Source organism: Corvus kubaryi, unplaced genomic scaffold, assembly GCF_017639235.1.
Source record: "Corvus kubaryi isolate FWS band 111438036 unplaced genomic scaffold, C.kubaryi_AGA036_p1.0 37385, whole genome shotgun sequence".
In the NCBI taxonomy this organism is placed as follows: Eukaryota; Metazoa; Chordata; class Aves; order Passeriformes; family Corvidae; genus Corvus; species Corvus kubaryi.
The window spans coordinates 17234495-17258319 of NW_024581127.1; the positions used below are offsets into that span (position 1 = coordinate 17234495).

The 23825-nt window shown below is 39.0% G+C and overlaps 1 protein-coding gene across 1 annotated transcript in view; it reads right to left on the reverse strand.

The window, feature by feature from the left end:
• LRP12 (LDL receptor related protein 12) overlaps positions 1 to 23767 on the reverse strand; it is a 51929-nt gene extending 28162 nt beyond the window's left edge. Inside the window, exon 1 of the mRNA XM_042035914.1 lies at positions 23579 to 23767. Coding sequence (XP_041891848.1) covers positions 23579 to 23657 — 79 coding nt within the window. The 5' untranslated portion in view covers positions 23658 to 23767. The remainder of the gene's footprint in view (positions 1 to 23578) is intronic.
• Positions 23768 to 23825: the final 58 nt, after the last annotated feature.

Genomic DNA, 23825 nt, shown 5'->3' on the forward strand with positions numbered 1-23825 from the left:
AGATATGGGAGGAGCTAGAAAAATCCATGATGCCTCTGCAATATTCCATCAGGTTTCTTGGGAATTATCCTTTTTGATAGCACATTTTGTGACAGCCCCAGTCGGTGGCCTACCTCCTGCAAACACCTAAGCACAGCTGTGCAAAAACAAGCTTCCACTGGAGATGCCGTGTGTCCTGTGGAACCACAGTCAGGCAGGCTCCTCTGCCGAGTCTGTGGGAGAAAAGTGCAAAGGCCACTGCCTACCTACCACGCCTACGGTTAATCCATGGTTATGATGTTACAGCTCAGAGCAGGACATGTGGGAGACCAACAGAAAAACAAGTACTACTGCTCTTCTTCAGATAAACTAGATGAAGGTTCCTTCCAACACAAACAATTCTATGATTAAAGCATTAATTTAGCATGTAACCCAAAATACTGTATTGAATTATTTACTTGTGGGTCACCTGCAGTTAACAAGCCAAAAAAAATCAGTTAGGAGCCTCCTCAGTCTTTTGACTCATCATTCACAACCTCATCTCTTGAACACTTTCCTTATATTTGTTAAACTAATGTGCATTTAGAATAAAATGCATTAGCCACAAGAATTTAAAGCTGTAACCACCACCAAGCACTACACATGCATAGGTATATGGCCATACTGCTGCCAAGCTCTCCTGTACTGCAGAAGGATCAGCACTCAGCATAATGAGAGTACCAGCTGAAGGAAACACTTTCTGTAATCTCAGATGGACATGAGCATACAAAAAGGACTAGACATGTTTCTCCTCATTTATAACCCAGAGTCTCTGAAAGTATGGTTTCTTCTGTAGGTTCTTTTCTATCTGTGCAACATATGTTCTCCAACCACTGCTAAATTGAACTACAGAAATTCAAATTTTCCCTTCCTCAGAAGACAGGAAGAGCTGCATGTGCATTTCAAATTACAAGAGCAAAGGAACTGAAAGTGAAGCAAACAGTGGAGCAAAAGAAAAAAAAAGTAAGAGCAATCTAATAGCTTGAAACTTACCCTCCCAGAACAGTCCATGAAATAGGGAGTTATTGCTACAGGGAATGCTTTAAATTAAGGTGCGGCAGAGCTCAGAACATACCGAAGCCAAGCAACCATTTATAATATCTCTATATCCAGTAAAAAAGCAAAGCAGCAGTATCATTCCCAAATTTCTACAAAACCAGTCCCAGCCTTTACAGGTACCACCATTTTCTGCCTTCTGACAGCTTAGTTTGCAATCACTACATCCCTTTGATTAGAGATATGCATGAAATAAAGTTAGTTTGTGCACCAATATGTATTTGGATCAACTACTCAGAACAAGATTCACATCACAGTAATCTCATATTTTTCTGTCTTTACTGCCTTTTTTTACATAATGTATTGCACTTTTGACTACAAGTTTTTGTCCTACACCCTACTGCTGCTTTCTCCCTTTACAAAGGGCAACATGCAATTCATGACAAAAGGCAATTTAAAAAGCATCACGAGAAGGGATGACACTGACTTTTAGGCATTAACTGATAAATAATCTCCAGCATAGCTGCAAAATCTCCAAAAGACATATTGACAGATTTTGTATTTATTTTAAAATCAGTAGTTTGGCATTAACTAGTTCACTTATTTTTCCTTATTTCCTTAGGGTTAAGTATTGGAGTCATCAGAATTTCAGGTGATCATTTGTAAATCAGATTTAAAATGTGCAGCAAGATGCAAAGTATCGTTTATGTGAGGGATGGATTAAACAACCATTTATTTTAATATAAAATTACACATGCAATACACAGAAACATTGAAAGCCTCAGTGCTGTGCAGACATCAGTCAGAATTCTCTACTAAAGGCAAGCAGAGCAACAGTGACAACCTTTATTTCAAATTCCAGTAACACAAGAATATCTGCTACAAAGAAGATACAGCTAATATATCTAAAATTTCAAACAGTGAAAGCCAATGTTCACAGGAAATGAGAAAGTGTTGTATACGTGAACACTACAGTGGCATAAGTACTTTAATTAAGAATGAAAATGACTAATAGATGAAATAGTCGTTTATTTAAATGTTTAATGATACAAAAGCTAGAAATAACCACATAAAATTTCACTGTAGAAGCAGATGAAGCACAGAATTTGTTTACAATACTCAGTGCTGTTATTTCATGTGGCACAATTTTTATTTTAGACCAACTGTGATGCAACTTTATTTAGTAAACTAAGACAAAAACTAAAGAATCAATTCTGCAATGGAATAATTTTACATAGGTTTTAGATTTTTTTTTTTTAACCTTTCACAACAACCAGTATCTAATCTACCACTGTGTGCTTAGACAATTACTCTTGGGTATAAAATAATGGGTATGGTGCTGCTGAAAGTCTGCACTGTATACTCGAAACTTGTCTCACATTGTTTTCTTTTAATCACTCCCTCATACTGTCCTTTCCTTCTCCCAGAGGGACTTCATGAACAACATGTACTTGCATGACACTTTTGAAAAACAGGCTTTTATTCCTTTCTTGACGAATAAAACAGTCATGAAGCTTCCAAAGCATTCACTGTACAAAGTCTAAACTCAAAAGTTAATCAGTACTTGAATGAATATCACACATACTTTTATTGCTATAGGCAGGGCCACAAAAGTGATCAGAGGGCTGAACACCTCTCCTGTGAGGAAAGCCTGAGAGCTGTAGTTATTCAGCCTGAAGAGGAGGAAGCTCTGGGGTGACCTTACTGCAGCTTTTCAGTGCCTAAAGGGGGCCTATAAGAGAGCTGGTGAGGGCCTGTAGTGACAGGACAAAGGGTAATGACGACACTGAAAGAGAGCAGGTTTAGTTTGGATACCAGGAGGAAATTCTTGTGCAGGTGGTGAGGAACAGAGGAGTTTTTTCCCCATAGAAATGTCCCATCCCTGGAGGTGTTCAGGGTCACGTTGGATGGGGCTTGAAGCAACCTGGTTTAGTGGAAGGTCCCCTACCCACAGCAGGTGAAGTAGATGGTCTTTTAATAGCATAGGCCATTCTGTGATTATATAATTTTATAATCTTGATAACATTGAATTAAAAATCTCCAAAGCTAAATATCCTACTACTTTTACGTTCCTTAGCATTGTAACACTACCTTCACACCTAAAAAAAGTCAACATTCCTTCTTCAGAAATTGACTATTCTAACACATACACCAAAAATCTTAAGTTCACTACATCAGTGAATGCTTTGAATTTGAAGATTATTCAGTGATCAGGTCATTACAAATCTATTAGCTTCTCTAACAAAACATAATACATAATACATCCTTTATTCCTGATAGTTTTGTGGTGTGAACTTGGGATTTGTCTACATTAGTATTTTATTTCACGTAAGGGGCATGTTTCTGAATCTCCTGATCTGCTCCACCTTCTGTGCTTTCATGCACATTACACTGTGGCCTTGGAACGAGCAAACTGGATTTCTTTTAGAGGATATGTTCCTACTTGTAATGGGTACTGAGTTTTCTGGGCCACACTAGAGCTAGTCCAAGAAAAACCCTTTAGAAACATATACAGCACAAACTTACGTCTTCAGCCTAACTCCTTTTGCTCCACAAATCCCCTCTTGCCAGGCTGTGGGATGTACCAATACACACACCCGCAGCGTGTCCTCTGCTCACCACAGTTCCAGTTCTGCCAGGGAGGCTCCACCTCAATTTCAGGAATAAGCTCAGCTGCTGCAGCCATTCAGAGTAAGCCACACAAGTTCTCATTCTGGATTCATTAGGCACTGCATACATTATTCACTAATATTACAACAATTGTGAATGCTGTTGCAACACACATAAGAAAATAAATAAAATTCCCTTTCATCTGAGATGTTAGCATAATACAAATTTGACATAGATGCTGCCAGCCAGATGGTGCTGGAGTATTAAAACAGAGCCCAAAGCACCATCAGGACACATCAAGCAAACGTCTGGAAGATGCTGCAGTCTACAATTGATTCCCATTCCTGCTCCATAGGTGTGGCTTCCCAGTCACTTTCCATTCTTCCTTGTATTTTGAGTCTGCTATCAATAAAATACAAAATTTTAAAGTAGCAGCTAAACTAATTTGACTTAACAGAAGGATTTTTGTGTGAAAGTTTCAGAACAAAAAAAACAGTTAAAGTTTCTCAGTTGTTGTTTTAAAAGGCAAGGACAGAAAAGAACCTGACTTTTTTTTATTCTCACTCAAAAATTCCACAACCTATTTATAGACAGCTCTAATATACTTGGCAGCAGGCAGTGGAAATTGGAAATCTAGCAGAGACACTGGCTCAGCTTCAACAAGATTCCTGATTTTAAGCACATAAGTAGTTCTATTCATGTCACACCCTACACTTCTGCCCAGCCAGGTATAAAGGAGGTTACCTGACTGAGAACTGCCTGCAAGCTGTACATGTTCTCAGGTGGCAATCTAATGCAGTGTTTCGCATTGGATGGAGAGTAGAAAAAAAAGAGATTACTAAACCAAAATTAAACAATTCAAACAGGGAATTCAGTCACCTACATTGCCGCTAAATCCCAACTGAAAAAAAAAAAAAGATTGAGGAAATCAAAGGAAAAGGGAGCAGATCAGAAATTAGCAGGGGAAGCAAGAGAGACTATACTGCCTACCCATCCTTAAATGTCCTTTATAAGGCTTAGAAGCCTATTCTTAACTGATTAGACCCTATCATTAATTTGAACCTAACAGTCTACCCCCTCCTATTTGGACACTTCCACTGCTATATTACTTAAAAAACTAGAAAAACCCTAAGTTTCTAGCTATTTTAAACAGCTGTGTTTAAAGTACTAAAACTCAGTTATTTTACAAAAGAACTGCTCAGACCATTTGTACGTGTTCAACTGCAATAACTATCCTTTTCTGAAATCCCATTTCAGAATCTCAAACTACGTCACATTTGAGAAGTGCCAGACTAGGGGAAAATTTTGATGTGTGGGCTGCACACTGCTTATAAAGTAGAGGGAAGAGCATTGCAAATTTGATTCATACTCTTCACATGCTTCATACTTTTACCTACTGGTTTCTTTAAATCACTGTTGCAGTAAAAAAATTGGTTTTGTTTTTGCATCATGCTCAATTATTTCTCATCTTAATTCTTTTTAAGTACAGGAACAAATGTTAGTACACAACAGTCTACATAGAGCTGATATGTTATATTTTAAAAAATTATAATCAAAAACCCCTAACCATCTACAATCAGAAGATTTCATAACTATCACAAGTTAGATGGTAACAGCATGGCTTCATCAGGTCATATATTCTTAAAATATAATACTGCTGGTTATCCTCTTTTCCTCTCATGATTTGGGTCTGTGCCACCTTGAAAAAGTGTTAACAGAAGAAATTAAATCATTATTCATAAATAATAACTGCAACCATCATAAACCTATTATAAGCTTGAAGAATAAAAATATAATCTGCTATTACTCCATGAATCTCCACCAGGAACCCGCAAAACATCCAAGCTTCTGGTTCCAGATTACAGTATGACTCAGATTTACAACTGATTTGTTTTTTCCAAAAAAGACTGAAATAGTGTAGGAGTACTTGATATTGGAGGGTGGGGGAGAATCACGAGGGTTTTTGAAAAGAAGGAAAACACTGCTCTACTGCTGCACCTTTATTAGTGAGCCTACATCTCATGTGCCAATAAACCAATAAAAGCCTAAGATACATACAGAGAATAATGGTTTCAAAACCCAGAAAGCTCACTGGATTCATAAAATAAAGTTACAGCATCTATTTATTTGAAGTCTTTATTCAGCAGATGGGCTAAGACGTCACAATCCAGACAGAGATCAAGGAGGAAATTTCATGGTTCTGTCTGAAGCAAAAGTAGGGGATTGAGAAATGAAACAGTAATTTTCAGATCTGCTATATTCGTTTTGGAACATTGGCCTGTGCAAACCAGGGAATACTGGAGTCAGCGGTATAGAGCTGCTGAGCTTCAATTCCATCTTTATGACAGTGACAACAATAAATTAGAATTAACTGCAACACATCCCAGCTGCATTCACTGTAGTGACATAAGTGACTTGAAAGCAAACAGTTTACTGGGAAGGGCGGTGAAGCAACAGTATATTTACAGCACTTTTTGCATATATATCAAATATGAAAATCATAAAAGCACTGCATGTTTATTGCATCTAGGAAAAATATCCTCATTTGAAAGATAAAACTATGTTTTCTTTCCTTCTTGTTACTTATTACTAGAAATAAAACTTTGATTTTGGCAACTTTTTACACTCTTTAATGTGTTTTGCTTTCTTTCTGATAGAATTAAAAAACACTGTAGAGTTCCCAAGAAAAACTTGTTTCCTGTAATGTATGAAAAAAGTTCACAGAAACTACAGACCTTGCAAAGACTTGTGCAGACTTGTTTATGCACAGTCTGGTAACCGGAATTTTTAGACCCCACGCACCTATTCACACTGAAACTGAACTTAACCCAAATGTCATGCTGTCTGCCCAGCTACCTTCCAGTAACACAAGACATAGTCTTGGTTCCTTGTTAATGCTTCACTGAACTAATTAAAGCGTAGAAATAACCTTGCATAGTGTAACCCTGCACGCTTTTACAAGGATTGCAACAACACAATGAAAAGCACAGCCAAAGGAGGAAAGAGCTCCTAAGGCAACCCACTTTTTTTGCCTGTCCCTTCAACATCTGTGAAACAATACTTTTTGTTAATCTCATACAAACAACCTTGTGCAAAATTAATTTCATTATTTATTATGAGCTATTTGATCTACTCTAGTTACAGCAGACAGAAGTGGAGACGTCACCAAGTTTCAAGGCAACCACAACACGTAGATGCTTCTATTCTCACTACTGAAAAGACATTGAATTGACAGAGTTCATGCTCTACTGTTGTCAACTGGGAAATTTCAATTGCTATGATAGGAAAGGCTATTAATTAGCTATACTGATTTTCTAGACTTGCCTAAACTGTGCTGTTTATTAAATATCCCCAGGACTTAGGAAGAGTAAGACATAAACTTGCTTTAACTTGCTGGTTGTAACATACTGCATTCCTCAAAACGTAGTGTGAATCGCTACAAGTCATAGAAGACAGACATGAATAGAAGACAGATTGCCTGCAAGACATGAAACTGATTTTACTCAGATTAGTAACTTCTTTAAGTAAGAATCAGATCGTGAAAATGCTAAAGCATACTTGTGATATTAACATGCGTGCACATATACTTGCATGGGTACACTCAGCACCCATGAAAGAATTCTGTGCTTGGCAGCCTTCATATTTTTAGATTCTCTTGTTCAAACAAATTTGATTCATCAAAGCAAACAAATGATAAGGGAAATATCCAATAAAATTTATAATTTAGTAAAACCTATTTTCTCTCCAGTGTTTTATGCAAGATCAATATTCTTCTTTGCGAAAACTCCACTACAGCTGATGCATTGATTAAAGTCATTGATTCTAAACGGGAAACTCCAAAGAGTCTCACGGATATTTTAAAAAAGTCTAGAAGCCGTCTGTATTTATTTATATAATTTAAAAACCAATAGACAAATAAGTGCATATCGCTAAGACCAAAATTCTCTCTTTCTCTTTGAAAAGGAGAGCTTTTTTATCCCCCTTCCCTTCCGTGTTATCTGCTATAAATCCTGTGATTCTTGTCCTGCAAGAAGAATGCTGGTGCTGTACCTCACACACTAGCATGAGTACCTCTGTTTTATTTCAAACACCACAGAGTATCTTAGAAATAAATTTTCAAAATAAATTTGTGGTAAGTTTGGAGTCTTTGTTAGTTTGCTCATGATACAGTAACATAATACTGCCATGCTTCTTGCCCCATAACTGCACAAATAAGCTTTTCTCATTATTATAGCTTTATTGTGTCAGGAACTGTATGAACAAGAAAAAACAACTCTTGCCCACAGAACTAACTGCTGCGTAAAAACTGGGTATGATACATTTTTATCAGATAAAGGAAAATACAATAAAAATGCACGATACATAAAACAACTGGAAATCCCAGCCCACCACATTCCAAAACATAATCAAATGGCAGTGCTTTACAGGAAGCACAGCAGAGACAGGTGGCACATATGATGCCTTTGTGTCTCCCATGGACAGAACTACCCAGGTGGTGCGAAGCCCAAAGGAAAGAATGGCTAGGCTTGAGTCATGTTAGTAAGTGATAAGGCTATCAGTACTAAAGAAACACAGCAGAACAACAGGAGACTAAAACCAAGTGAAACGCAACTCTGACATACAGCTATCCTGTGCTAACAACTATCTCCTCATTGTGCTTCACTCTTCCCTCTCTCCCCTAATTCACTGAGAAAAAAGTGCAAAATTTGAACACCAAAAGGAAAGGCTTTCATAAGCATTTGGAAAGCCTGAATTACACTGTCCTGGAAGCAGTAACAGAGACAGGAGAGCTTATGTGAAAACAGTTTTAGTACAGTAATTGTAAGATAAGGACAATTTACATTACCACCTTTATATGCACTGGAAACAAATGCATTTCTGACAGCCAGAATACTACTTCTCATATTGCACAGGACTGTAGGGTATTACAGCATCTTGCCATGAGGGTTCCCAGTAGTTAGAAAAGATAAACACAATCTTCTATTATCAGGGACTACAAACATGAGTGTAGGACAATGATTCCATGATTGCAAAATAAAGACAAATAAAATCCTTTCTGTAGAGCTAGATAAACATTTGACTAGATAGGCAGCTAAGGCAGCTGCAATTCAGAAGAGTACAACACAGCCTCAAGACAGCTATAGTACAGGTAACATTGGTCGAAGAGAACGCAACAAAGTCTGTTTCAAAACACTTAACTATGTAATTTCCTTGCTATCAAACTACATCCCTAAGAGATACACATTACCCCTGGAAAACTTTAAATTGTTAAAGTAAGCACACAAGTAATTTGCTATATGGATTCTGGTTTTGGCTTTTTACAAAGCAAGTATTTGTCACAGAAGCTAAAGGATCACAATTACTCATAGATGCCATAGTTTACAAATGAAGGCTTGTTTGTATGACCCTAAAAAGCATTTTCTGCGCCTATTCACAGTAGTCAGTAAGAGAAAGTGTCACATTTTATGGGTCACAAAATCCCAAATTTTATTGTACTACAGTAGCTCTAAGCATTCAAGAATCTTTCTCTCATTTTTTTACGTAACATAAAATTTGAACTACATACAGCTTTCCTTCTTAAATATGCACAGATATTTCTTTCTGACTGTCAACCACATCTGTGTCGTCCTGGGCAGCAGAACCATAATTTCTATCAAAGTGCTTTGCAAGGAATTGGAAACATCTATAAAATTCATGATACATGTTTATCTCAGGGTCAAATCAACACAGATCTGGTGTCTCATTGCACTCTGAACCTTCATGTTTTAGATGTAATTTCACTGCAATTCAAAAGAGCAAAGAGATTTCCAGGAAGTTAGGTAGTTGAAATAGGCACATTTACAGAGGTGTAAATTGCCCCACTCACTTCCCCTTAATAAAAAAGGCCTATGGAGATGAATGACAAAGAAATAAGCTTCCTCCTTTCACTGAAACACAGCCATACTTGGAACCATACCATCTTCCTCAGCTTCAACACAGCCAGCATGAGGCTGCCCATTTCCAACACTCCTGTTCTCAGACTCACCCGCATGCCAGTCCCACCAGCAGAACTAGGAAAGGAGGTTCAAAGAAACTTGCGCCCCTGGGATGTGCACTAAGAAAACACGAAGAGCCTCACACTGCAGTGCTCTGAAAAACCTTACTAAAGCACCAGTTCCCCAGGGAGGGAAAAGCAGGTGGCCATGAGTAAACGTGTACACACACATACAAACGCGCATTAGCTCTAGGACATTTTTTCCAATGACAAAAGCACAAATAGGAAGAGAGGTTTAAACACAGCAAGAGGAATGAACACCTTGGACAAGATAATGCCATCTAACAGGTATTTCCAAAATCCTTATCACCATTTACCCTTACATTCATATTTATAATTACCTTCCAGTATGCTATCCCTACACCTAGTACACCTCATCTCTTTGACACAAGTTCTTCTGATCTATGCTTTTCTTGATCAAAAAACACTCTCACTGCTTGTTTACATGAGTCATTAACTTTGTAAGGAAAGTTTTAAACAACTTTCTTTCTGCATTCCAGCTTCCTAGAAAAACCTTATTAAAATATATGGGATAATATAAAAAAATTTTTTTACTCTCTCTGTGGAAATCCCTGACAAGAATCATTCCAATGAACACCAGATGACTGAAGGTCAAGTTACATAGTAACTGCCCGTTCCTTTGTCCATCCAGCTCACAACCTCATCCTCCAAAAGCCACTTCAGTTGTTTAATTTGAACATATTCACTGTTACCCAGCAATCCAACTATCAATTCAAGCTTCGCTTCCTGTGAATCACTCAGCTGTGCACATCTGCACGCTCCCCACAACTTCCAAACACTTTGGACTATTTCTACATTTGGCAAAAGAGTAACAGTACCAAAAATCCAGTTAATAAAAATTTAAAGGAAAAAACCTTACATTTCTATTTGTATTCTGACAGAGGTTTCATTGTAAATTTGTTACTAAGTGTAAGAGATTCCACACAGAATACAGTAATCCATGATAAAAAATGTTCTACCTCTGCTTCCAATAAAATGTATCTGATCTGAAGGAGCTCTTTAATTAGAGCTTTAATTAATTAATTAATTAATCTGCAGCAGCAGATCATCACTAAACCTCTTAAAGCACTCTGCATCCACTCACTTAAACAACAGCTGAAATATACAATAGACTGTGTTTCTAACGAGCAGATGAGAGGAAATCAGTTGGTAGTAACATCTGTAAAACCAGACAAGGAGAGGAGCTGGAGTTTTAAATAAAGTAGAACAGACGATGCTCTGAAAGTAGCCTATTTCCAGTTCCACAACAAAAACTCAGCAACTGGGTATTTCCCAGAAGGATGCTGTTTGCATTTAAATAATTTAGGACAACTCTTCATTCTCTATCTTCCCTCTGAGGGCCAGACTAATCTGCCTACACTGCGAATTGAGACTTCTCTGAAGAGGAGTTCAGATCATTAAGTCACGCTCCTGTTGCCTCACATCCCTTTAATAAGCCTGCCTTTTCCCACACTGACTCTATCTTAAATTATGCCAAACCAAGACTCCCCACTTCACTCACACAGAATCAGTACAGGACCAGAAATGTGGAGTAACAAACTCTATGCATGCACAACCATGAAACAGCTACTTATTTTCTGTGCTTCAGCTTCTACATTGCTCAACATACTTTACAGGAATACTCTCAGTATTTGTCTATCTTAATAATTAAATCTCAGATAATAAAGAGCTTTTAGGAGACTATGAAAAGAATATATTAATACGAAAATATTTATTGAAGGTTTGCTACCAACCATATCACATCTTGGAGCACAGTATATTCAGATGGAAGTTAGGTTTATAGTACACTTTTGGAATAAGCCTATTTTTAAGAAGAAAGCCCAATACCAGCAAGTCACTACTAGGTACATATGTGCTCTTTTATAAAGAGAGATCCCATGTGACGTTAACAGCCAAGTAGGGAAAGAAACAACAGCCATTTATTTGGACACTCAGATTCAACCTGTGTATGAAAAAAAAAACTTTTTTTGAAGAAAGGGATGAAGAATGCTTTGGGAAAAGAGCTAAGTGAAAAAGATACTATTTTCTTATGTTAATACCATTTACTAAACTTGATAGGCAGTTGTATTCTTTTGGATGTAGCTTCTTTTCAATGTACATGAAAAGCACTGTTACACTTGTGCATTGATGAAAGCAGATTACATCCCTTACAATTCCTTACTGCTAACTTTGTCTAATGAATAATAATAGTAAGTCACAGTTTAAGGGCATTGGCTTTGCTCTGTGTTAGCTATTTGAGAAACAAAGAGGGTATCTCTAGAAGAGGTTCAGTTCTGGGAAAGAAGTATAAAGGAAATCTGGAACATTTCATGGTACCAGATTTTTCCATTCCTCATCTGTTACTGATGGTAGATACATATACAACTTTCTAAAATTAGGGAGTACTTTCCAGTTGATATAGATTACAAAAGTGAAGAACAAGGCTTATTTGTAATAAAGCAGATATTGTGAAAACAGCATACTTGCAAATTCTTACACTTTTTATACTTCACAATTATTGTTAGCCCCTTGACTATTTACTTGCTTTTCCCTTCTGGATCACCTGCAGAAGTACTCAGAGGCTCAGCACTGACATTACATGGCAACTTTTACATACACCATTATCACTGTTAGGGCACCAAGAGAACATGATTTCTCAAGAGATTTGTGTATTCACCCAAAGTATTTTAGTTGGTTCAGTCCCCTGGTTAGGCTTGCTGTGGCTAAAAGCAACAGTACAGATGGCATTTCTGTCAGCCTTTGTCCTCACCACTGTATAGGTATCGCTAATGAGTGTTTTGGGGTTTTTAAATTAATCATGGATCATGCTACAACAGGTGATACTTCATTCTGCTTCTAAAAGGTTCTAACACTCCAATAGCTTTCCTCTTTAGGGAATATAGCCAGAAGAGGAAAACAGGTACATGAGGCTTCAATGTACTAATTCAGCTGTAAAATAAAGGGTAAAAAAATACTTTCATTTTACATACATTTCACTCTATTAAAAGCCAACCTGATAACAAAATTCAGCACTTGCTCCTACAGCCTTTTTAAAGGGAGGCACTGAATTTTAAAATAGCAAAAAATGTGACACAGCATGGGGACAAGCACAAGATCAATGTCAGACATAGTGCCTACATGTTCAAATCCCTATTTATCTGCCTTTATATAATGAGGTATATTGCTAATTTAAGTACACATCCTTCCTGTTTAAGAGCAGGCTTCCAGATATAGGGAGAAAAGTACTCCCAGGACAATGGAATCCCATAAACCGCAAACCAAACCCTGATTACCTGTCTGAATAAATTAAAATATCATCAAGACACTTCAAAAATACATCAAAGTACAATATATTTCAGTAAAGGCATGAAGGAGTTGCTTAGTAAGAATCTAACACCATGATCCTTATGTTTATAGCAGTAATTTATACAACATATTCAACAATTCAAGTTTAAAGCTAGTTCAGACCTCTTTCTCATCACACTAACTCATCTCCCTCGAAAAAAAAATCATTTGATGTGATCATTTTAGTTGAGCAACACACATGCCTGAGAAACTGTGCATGTTTATTTCAAATTAGGTTCTTTGAGCACTTTATTGGCTCCCAAATGCGGTGTAGGGTCAGTAAGCAAGATCTCAGATGAAAAATTTAAATTCAGCCTTATTTTAATCATCAGTCATTCCTGACAGCTTTTGCATTTTATGCTGAATCCCTTCATGACCAACACTTTAAACTGCTATCTCAGACCTCCTTTGTAAAGCTGCAAAATGTGGACAGTTTCAGAAAACTAGTGGAAAAAAAGTCAAACATAGACCGATTAACTTAATTCTCACATACATATTCCTGGCTTCCATGCTTTTATTTAACATTTTAAGACTGATGTACAGCTGAGTATTTCAAGATACTAATTCAAAAACTTTCATTTCAAGATACTAATTCAAAATCAAGCACTGATAAAACTTTGTTAGTTATGAGTGTGGGATGTCTCTCAACTCCTCAACTATGACCTTAACATTACTCTCTGGGCAGATCTGACTTGAAGGATGTCATCACTGCATACGACAGTTGCACTGCTGCTCCTCCTGATCTACATAGTTAGAAAACAGGATCTCTTATTCCAGGAAAACTCCTCATGGACCCTAAAGGCACCTATATTGTGTTTGCATGGCCAGGTTTTGGTAGCAGGGGGGTTACAGGAGTGGCTTTCTGCGAGAAGCTGCTGGAAGCTTCCACCATGTCCAAGAGAGACAGTGCCAGCCAGCTCCAAGGCAGATGTGCTGCAGGCCAAGGCCGAGCCCATCAGAAATGGTGGCAAAGCCTCTGTGATAACTTACACAAGAAGAAAAAAAAAGTTGCTGTGCAGATGTAACTGCGGCCAGAGAAGAGCAGAGTGAGAATATGTGAAAGGAACAGGTTTGGAGACACCAAGATGAGTGGAGAAGGAGGGGGAGAAGGTGCTCCAGGCACTAGAGCTGAGATTCCTCTGCAGCCCATGGTGCAGCCAGCCCACGGTGAGGCAGCTGTGCCCCTGCAGCCCATGGAGGACCACAGGGATGCAGAGACCTACCTGCACCTGTGGAGGAGACCCACACCAGAGCAGGCAGATGTTGAGAGGAGGCTGTGACACCATGGGAGGCCTGTGCTGGAGCAGGCTCCTGGCAGGTATCTGCAACCCCATGGAGAGAGAAGCTCACACTGGAGGTTTCCTGCTATGACTTGTGACCCTGTGAGGAATCCAAGCTGGATTTTAAGGACTGCATCCCAAGGAAGAATGGCCCATGATGTAGCAGTTCACAGAGAACTGCTGCCCATGGGAAGGACTCACACCAGAGAAGCTCATGGAGAACTGTCTCCCATGCAAGGGACCCCACACTAGAGCAGGGGAAGGACTCCCCTCCCTGAACAGCGGCAGAGATGAACTGTGATGACTGGACCTAACCCCCATTCTCTGTGTCCCTTTTATCACTGGTGGGGAGGAGGTAGAGATGAGAAAGGTCTGTTTTTACTTCTCATTTTACTGCTTTGATTTTGTTAAATTCAATTAACATCTCTAACTCGAGTCTGTTTTGTCTATGACAGTATTTGGTGAGTGATCTCTCTCAAGGACCTTATCTCAACCCATGAACCCTTTGTTATACTTCCTCTCCCCTGTCCAGTTGCAGAACGGAGTTAAAGAGTGACTTTGGTGGGTCCTGGTGTTCAGTCAGGGTCAGCCCACTACAGCACCACACACAAGCTTTGCAATTCCAACTGACAGTGGGGAAGGTGGACTGTGCTCCTCACTAAGGCAAGAGGATAAAGGTACAGCTCTTCTCCCAAGCCTTACTCATCTACAGTGTAAAGGCAAAAGGCCTGTGTACTGTCCTACATTTCCACGATGAAGAAAACCAGAAAGCTACTATTGCGGACTTTAAAAGAGGTTAGTAACATTATCACTCAGCTGCGGTATACTGGACTGTCATTTACATGAGACCTGTGATACCACTGAGGCTTTGTTACAGTGTGCATAGATGACAGATGCAACAGGTAACTTGAAATCTGGAATTGAAGTGAGATGAACTAGACAAGAGGCACTGGAAACAGCATTAGCTGGATCAGCAACAACAGGGAGGTAGGTCATTAGTAACTGGACTCCACAAACATTCAGCTCCCAGGCACATCCGGCAGTAAAGCTGCTGGAGTGCAGAAATGCCAAATGCCAGTTATCAGCCAGAAAAGGGACTGCAAAAAAGGATGTTTAAAACATTGATGAAAACCATTTGCTGAATTACAAAATGTTCAAAGATCTCTATTTGTTTATTCACTTATTTGCTAAAATACAGGTCAAATGCAGGAATCTAATGTTCCTGTAGCATCCCTCTGCCTGAGAATACTTGGAAGGCCAGAGATCAAGATCTCAAGCAATTTCCAAGCTCTTCCTGCATTCAAACCCCTTCTCTTGCCTGCCCGTAAGAGTAACCTCTTAGACTGATTATGGTGGCTCACTCAGCTACCATAACACCCTCAAAATAAAAGGCTGGTTCCTTTCCTCCCTTCTACTTGCACAACTTCTTAAAAAACAGCTGCTCTTGCAGACATCTTGGCCTCCTATTCCACTCTGAAGAACAGTTCTGCCACCTTTAGCTGTGAACATGCCTTAACAAGACGTTCCAAGCTTTCCCTCCCTTGCCACCACAGCTCTCCGGTCTTCGTGAATCTCTCCAACCACAGACACTAGCTGAACTTTAGCCATGGAACTGGCTGCTCGTTCAGTACCTTTAGATAGGAAACATGACAAATGGGAGGTGCCCTGACAAGGGAAGCTATTTCTTCTAATTACACAGTCACCCAAATCCATCCCTGTCAGTGCTTCCAGCTGCAAGTTGCTGTGATCAAGAGTCATGTGTCTGATGTCATTCATCTTCCTGACTTAAGAGTAGGCATCTCTCTCAGATTATTTTAATTGATGTTTAGATCATGGAAAGGACATATGTTCTTTCTCCGTACTTTTAAAAATTATAAACTGGAAAAAATGAAACATTTATTCTCTCAAGTCCAGTTACAAATACTTCCATATGGTTTAAACACACATTTTGAGTTAAATCCCTGCACACTCTCCCTGAGCACTTCTTTAGAAGAGAGCAAATGGAAAAATGTAATTCTTTAGTAATATCAAGAGCAGGCTGAAGTAAATACAACAATATTACAAACAAAAAAGCACAATAATTAGCACTCAAGAATAAATTTCTGTTTGAAAATTACTCTGTTGAACTCTATGTGCAGGAAAAAAAAGAAATGGGAGGTTAAAGCCTCCACTTAAAACTATGTGATAAGAGAAGCACATATATATATATGCATTTGTTTACTGCATGTGATGTATTCATTACTCAGTCCCACTTACTACAGTATCCTTAATGGAAGCTTTTACTTGAGATACTCCATACAATTTCATAGAAGGAAAACACCCTACCAGGGTATACTAATTCACTGGATTGTAATACTCTTTGTGAAGCATAGGAAAAAAGGCATTAGGCAAAGTCTTATGAAAATTCATGTACAGCTAAAATCTAGAAGTCAGAGCATATGAATATAAGTGCATGCCTTCCCACTACGAGGCACATCAAACAAGACTTCATTTTTCTGTTCTAAACTGCTTACCTTCATTTATTGAAGAGTTCTTTCTAAAGGAGCAGCTCATTAAATGAGTAGGATCATTAAATTTTTAAGAGACATAATTGACTAGAACAAACTTATTTCTAGTAACACTAGATATAAATTAAAGGAAAATCTTATGTTTTCCATGAAAGGACTATTCTCACAATCCTTCTGTGCTTTCAGAGGGACTTATCTGTATCTCCCAAAACGTGCATACAAAGCTGGAGTAATAAAACCAAGTTACAGGAGCCTCTAGCAGACTAATTTTTTCTTAACTTTTAAATACAAGCAACTTCATTGTAGACTTCCACCACATGCCTAAGTGTGCTCACACTGCTTGTTAGAGAATCACTCTACTGTTTTATGGCTACAACTGACTTTGAATGTCTGCTCTAGTTACCCAGTCAGTCCCAGGGGCTTCCACTTAGCAGAGGAAACATCTCTGAGGTTGAGCAAAGGGTAGTCATGAATTAGACACAATCAGTTGGGTGAAGCATGCAGTTCCCATCCCAATACATAGTTCAAATGTACTTTCCACTCACAGAGAAACACAACTAGTTCACTTTCATTGCTTTGTGGCATTTATAATTTACTAAGCGTGAGCAAGTTCAGGTTTCTCACACAACAAAAAATTCCACAACTAACTAAATATATCTGGGAAAGTCCTATAAGTACTAAAACTCACAAGATGCTTAAGTGAGAGACCATCTTATGACAACTCAAGGTACTAAACCAAATGGTTTCCTGTGGCTCCCTTCCCCCCTTCAAAACATGCTCTACTCGTAAGCTTTCTTAATTTTGGGAAGGCTCTTATTTTTGCTTGCTAACTTCCTGACTAGCTCCAAAAAGTTGCTCCTCACAAAATAGCTGAGAAAGATATATAGAAATTCCCTCATAACTTAAAATTCAGTGTCAAATAGAATAGCAGGAAAAAAAAATCCTAGTAACTAGCTACTAAATGTGCAAGCCTTGATAAGAAGACACCACCATGATGATAACAATGTTATAATGTTATAATAACAATGTTATTAGACAAAGTTATAGTATATCCAAATTTAAAGCATCTGTTCAGAGAAACAAGTCTGAACCACAACTTACTTTTTTGAAGTGTTTGCACTGTTCAGTCAATTTTGCTGAATTTAGTAGTTTTAACTTAGATATTCACAATAATCAATACTATATATTTCAAAGCAATTGTAAAGCTTTGCATAATGAAGCCTCAGTGAAGTAACAACTGCAGCAAAAAATCAAGTGAAGGAAACAAAAAAATAAGGTAGTCAGAACAACACAATTCTTCAGAGCATGGTATCATACAGCCTGCTATAAATTACTTGGAGCATTTATTTCTACTGAGGGGATAAACACAGGAACTCAAATCTACAACCAAATTTTATAGCATCCAATGCACTGGTACCCAGTGTTTTCTTAAAACCATGTAAATTATGGAAGCTGAATTTTGCCGACCAACAGACACCTCAAGTAATAACTGGTACTGCAAAAATTCCACAGCTAGTAATTCTGAAATGCATACAAGCTAAAAACATCCCAGGCTGTCAACAAATCACACTCTCTCAATTACTGCCTAGCTAGATATCTCAGCTGTCCCAGTATTTTAACATAATTATTAACTATCTGGGACAGTATAAATGGAACACTAAAACTAGAAAATGACGAGACATCTAAGAAAGCAAAACTACATTATTTACACAGTACAAACAGTACTCATGAATTTTTTAAAAACCTGTAAGGAAATTAGTGAATTATACTTAATAAGTATGGAAATAATGCCTACACCCTGGGAAACTTGAGGGACCTGGTAAGAGGTACATAACATGTGAAGGAATGTACCTAACATACCAAAGGCCTGAAGTTTAAAAATTTGAGATCTCTTAACAAACCACAAGACTGATAATTGCAAGTTTTAGCCAGACCAAGTAACAAATGATAAATATTTAGTGCTTAGTTGAAAATAATATTGATACAGTTAACATCTATTTGATATTAAACCAGGAGTGACTGAAGTGAAGGAATCAAAAGAGATTCACCTGTAGGGTCCTTCCAACACTAATGCAGTAGAGCTCTTCCTCTCCTAGCAATGACAGAAACAGATGAAAAAGCCAGGCTAATCACATGCTTTGCTCTGATGACAGGAATGGAGTCAGATGGCTTCTGTCATGATTCTGGTTACAAGTACACCTCTGCTCTTCCTCTGGCTGACTGTGTTCTCATTTAGTGCATAATAACAATCACACTAACTACCTTATATTCAATTTTCAAACTTTTTGCTATGAGATTGTTTAGGCTATGGATTTTTTTCTTCTCCCCTCAAATGAATGTCACTTTAAATATTGTTCACATAACCTCACAGACCTTTTGACTATAGATGCAATATTGGCTCTGGTCAGTTGAATATGTACATACTTGGACAAGTTGACATACGACTAACTTATTAGACAATATAAATTCCTACAGTGTTAAAATTAGGACTTGTTCTCTTAACGGACTACAAAACTGTTCTAATAAATTAAATGCAGTGGTTTTGCCAGTAATACAATTTCCAACTTAGCAAAATATATCTGTTCAGTATATCACAAAACATCACTAAAGACTGACATTCAGGAGTTTAAGATACAATAATTTATTAAGTCAAGCAATTCCTTTAGGACAGTCTGTTCTGGACTTAGAGTTCAAATTCTTTAGAAAACTGAATAAACCAGCTGGCAGACTTTATTTGCTTACATGATTCAGGCTATTATTTCAAACAAGGTGAATGAACCCAAAGAACTATTTATTCTTCCTCATCTCACACCATCATTAACAAACTGACACACAAGTAAAGTTCGGGTCCTGACCAGTGAAATTTTACGACAATTTTACTTGTCTTCCCTTAGAACTGAATGAAGAATGAGTTATATATACAGCCTTTTTTTAACTTCAAGCAACACCTGTACCACAGAAACCTGGAATGGGTCTAATCCAAAACTAAATGTTTTAAAGCTTATATAAGTGTACTGTGTTTTTCTTTAACAGGACAAAATAATATCAATAGCATTGCATTGCACAGTCTCAGTAGTCTAACATAAAACACTGTTTCAATCACAATTTTAGGGAATAATAATTTTCTGATGTCCACTAGTATTTCTCAGGTACTAGTGCTCCCGAAAGTATTCACTAAACCAAAACAAACCTGGAGATAAGGATAATTAAGACTGACCTCTCCTGCCGCTATTTCTACCTTGGAACTCTTTTAGTGTCCCTGTCCTACTACTGTAAATATTTTTCTTCTGACACACATTTACATCCGGAAGTCAGAAGCAGGGAGATTCACCTACTGTACCACTGCACTGACTGCTACCAACTGTACAAAACTTTAAAGAAATTTTCTGTAGCCTTCTGGTCAATGGGACAGAAATTCAAATTAATGTAACTGGGTGACAAGTATAGTTAAGACTATATAAAGTTCGAATTTCCAGAAATTTGAAAGCCAAATACCCATGCTTCCAGACTTCATTCCAAAGGAAGGCATGTCCTAGTTTTTGCATTATCCCACCTCAGAGACTTTTCATAACTCAGCCTCTGCCCTGAACACGAATCCCTTACAAACTGGTCCTGAAAGTGCTGCATCACAGTACCAATTAAGATATAAACCGTCATCCTATCAAGAGTTAAATAAAAATCAAACAAAATGGTAACATTAGAAATTCAGTTCTCTAACTTAAGCTCATGTTTTAGCAAGAAAGTAAGTAAGATCAGCATCCCTGGAGGTACTTTAAACATGTATAGATGTGTCATTCAGGGACATGGTTTAACAATGGACTTGGCAGTGCTGGGTTTGTGGTTGGACTCTGATCTTGAAGGTCTTTTCTAACCTACATGATTCTACAATTCCAAGATTTACTTAATTTCCAGTTGATCAATCATGGAACTTTGGTTTGAAAAATATTGCCCTCAAGAACAGGACTGATTTCTCAAACAACATTTTTTCCCCTAAAAAAATTACTTGCACAACATATGGTTCTGTTTTAAACTCAGATAACTGTTATGGCCTTTGAGATAAGCAGAAATGTCTTAATATTTGTCCCAGTAAAAGCCAGGCCAGGATTACACAGAGACACATAAAACCAATTATTTCTTGGATATAAAACTCTCAAGCCAACAGGAAGGCTGGAAATATAAACCAAAAAATACCGTTGCCCAACGCCCCACCAAGCTGTAATTCTTGTTAGTCGGTGCTATTCCAATATTTCACTCATCAGTATTCCTCCTTCTCAAATTTTTATAATTATAGTCATCATCAGAAGAAAGGTTTGAAAAATTCACCAACTACAGGGAAACAGAGAAACATTCTCTGGAGAGCTCAATGCCCACATAACAACCTCGGTGAATTTAGTATTTTAATTAGCAGAAAATTCTAGATATTTTAACTGTGTAACTGCATAATGGAAGGCAACCGAAGTGATGCGCCATTGCTTTTCCAAGCATGCATTTACCTTAGGTACTGCCTACTGCATTCAAAGCCTTAACATAATGGTATCTGGAAGGCTCTGCTCAGGATCAACATTACAGTCCAGAGCTATGCTGACAGCAGTGTCTTGATCAAATTCACGTCAGTATTAAATTAGTTTAGTTTGGAAGAGCTAAAAGCAGTTGTACAGGAAGGTAAAATGGTTTAATAGGAGTCTCACTCCCTTCTCCCAAAAGAAATAAATGGGAGAAATCAAAATGAAAGCTAGAGAAAAGGCTACATTTAAGTGCTTGCTTCTGTTTTAGATACTATAGCCTGGGGAGGAGAAAGTTCCTTTCCTTTGCGCAGTGAAACTGGTCAGAACTTCAGACATTTGTAACAAAAACTGTTAAGGGAAACTAATCCCTCATGGGGATGAAGTGGCACAGCATGCTGATCAAAATCAGAAGCACCTTCTCCTTCCTGGCAGTGGCATTAACGGATGGTGACGTGTTTCTTAGAAAGGCAGAAGAAACTTATGAAGCCTTCTTGGCTGAACTTTTAAAAGTCTTGATTAAAGGTCTATGAAAAATGTTATTCAGAAAGAATTTTATTAGGTTGGTTTTTCTCTAACTAAAAATTATGCTTGTGATTTAAGTTTTTGTAAGGGAAATGCTAACAGTAACATATAAGTTACAGTATCACAATTCAAAATGTTTTACTTAGATCAGGCTGATGAGGAATATCACAATTATAATTTTGACTTTTATTTTCAATTTTGTGATGAGTATAATAAAACCAGCACACTGAGTTTGTTAGAAAACCTTTCCACAGAAATGAAATTTCTCAAGTACATTAAGTATGCAAACAGAAAAACAGCTTAATATATCCAAACTTGAGATTTTTGCTACCACTTCCTGCTCCACCATTAACTAACTCCTTTTCAGTTGGGCTGGTAGTTTACCTTTTGACATGAAACTCTTTTGCTTGACTTAGCATGCATTCAAAAGACTGGTCAGTACCCCACTTTGTTCATGCAAATACAGCTGCTCAAAAATTACACTTTACCAGCATAACTATTTGGTTACAGGTACTGGCATAGTTGTAGCTCTGTTTGAAGAAGCCTTCCTTACTTTTCTTCTCATGTAAATATGAAACAGGAAATGCTCCTACAAGTTTATGTAGTACATCTATACTTTTAGAGTTTGGACTGATTGTTGCGGCAGAAGTATGTGCTGGACAAAGCACTTTGCACAGACAAATCTGAAATATATTGATGTTCCAGACTTGAGCTTGCTTTTCTTAACAGTGAAAGAGATTCCAATTTCATATGCTCAATCACGTGTTTAGAGCAAAGGCAACTACTTCAGAAACTGCTGAAGCAGGACCCCTTGTCGCTGTCCTCCTCAGGGCAAGGCACATGCCCAGCTCTGTGCCACAGGCGGCTTCTCCTGCTTGAGGCCCACGGACACAACCTATGCTCGACTTCATAAAACAAACACAACTCCCTGAGAAAACATGAGATGACTCTCTTTGTCAGGTATCTGTGTTCTGATCTGTCATGTGTTACTGGGCCACCTTCATACTGTAAAAACCAATCTCAGTAATCTACACAAATATTTTTCATTAGCAGTTGTGTTTAAAGATGGGTTTACACCCAGGGATGAAATCCTATTCGGGTATGAACTGCAGACAGGCCGAGCAGAAGCAAAGGTCCCTGGAAGGTCTTCCAGGCCTGTGCTGATGTGTCACACACTCATCACCAGCGCCAGCCCCCGACCCCGCGGCCCGGAGAGGCCGCCCTGCCCCCGACACCAGGCCTCGTTCGTGCTGGCCGGACGTGGAACATCTCCCAAGCATCCATCCCCATTATCCACAGGCAGCGATTACTCGTGACTCAGAGGATTTGGGGCTGGCTTGTTTGTGCGGCCCCGCGCCAACTCCGGAGTTCCCGGCAACGCACATCTGCGGGAGAGCAAGCCGAGGGCAGCTGGGCCAAATCCCAGAATCCCGGCCTCAGTTTTAAGGACTTCCCAGAGGAGATTTCCGTCAACCCCCACAAATAATAAACAAATAAATTACCAACACAAAAAAAAACCCAAACAAAACAAACAAAAATCCCCGGAGCGAGTTCTGGAGCAGTCGAGCTCGAAGGAGACGGGGCTGGGGGCGGAGAAGGGAAGTACGAGGACACCAGCCGGGCCTGGCGACGGTCCTGAGAGGCTACAGAGACCCCGCCGAGGCCGGCCGGGAGAAAGGCCGCTTTGTTCCCCCTCCCCCGCGGCCGCCTCCCGGCCCGCGAGACGGAGGCGGACGGGCGGCGTCACTGCCCGGTACCTACCGCAGCAGGAGACGACGAGGAGCAGGAGCTGCGCTGACCTCCAAGCCGGGGAGCCCTCTGCGCTCCCCCAAGGGGCCATAACACCCGCCCGCGGGGAGGCAGCGCGGAGCCGGAGCTGCCACCGCCGCGCCCCCGACACGGAGCCGGAGCTGCCGCCGCCGCAGGAGGGGCCGGCGGCGCCTCGCCCCGTCGCCCGCCGGAGCCGCCGCCTCGGGGAGCGCTAGCGGCCCGCACGCCTCGGCCGCCC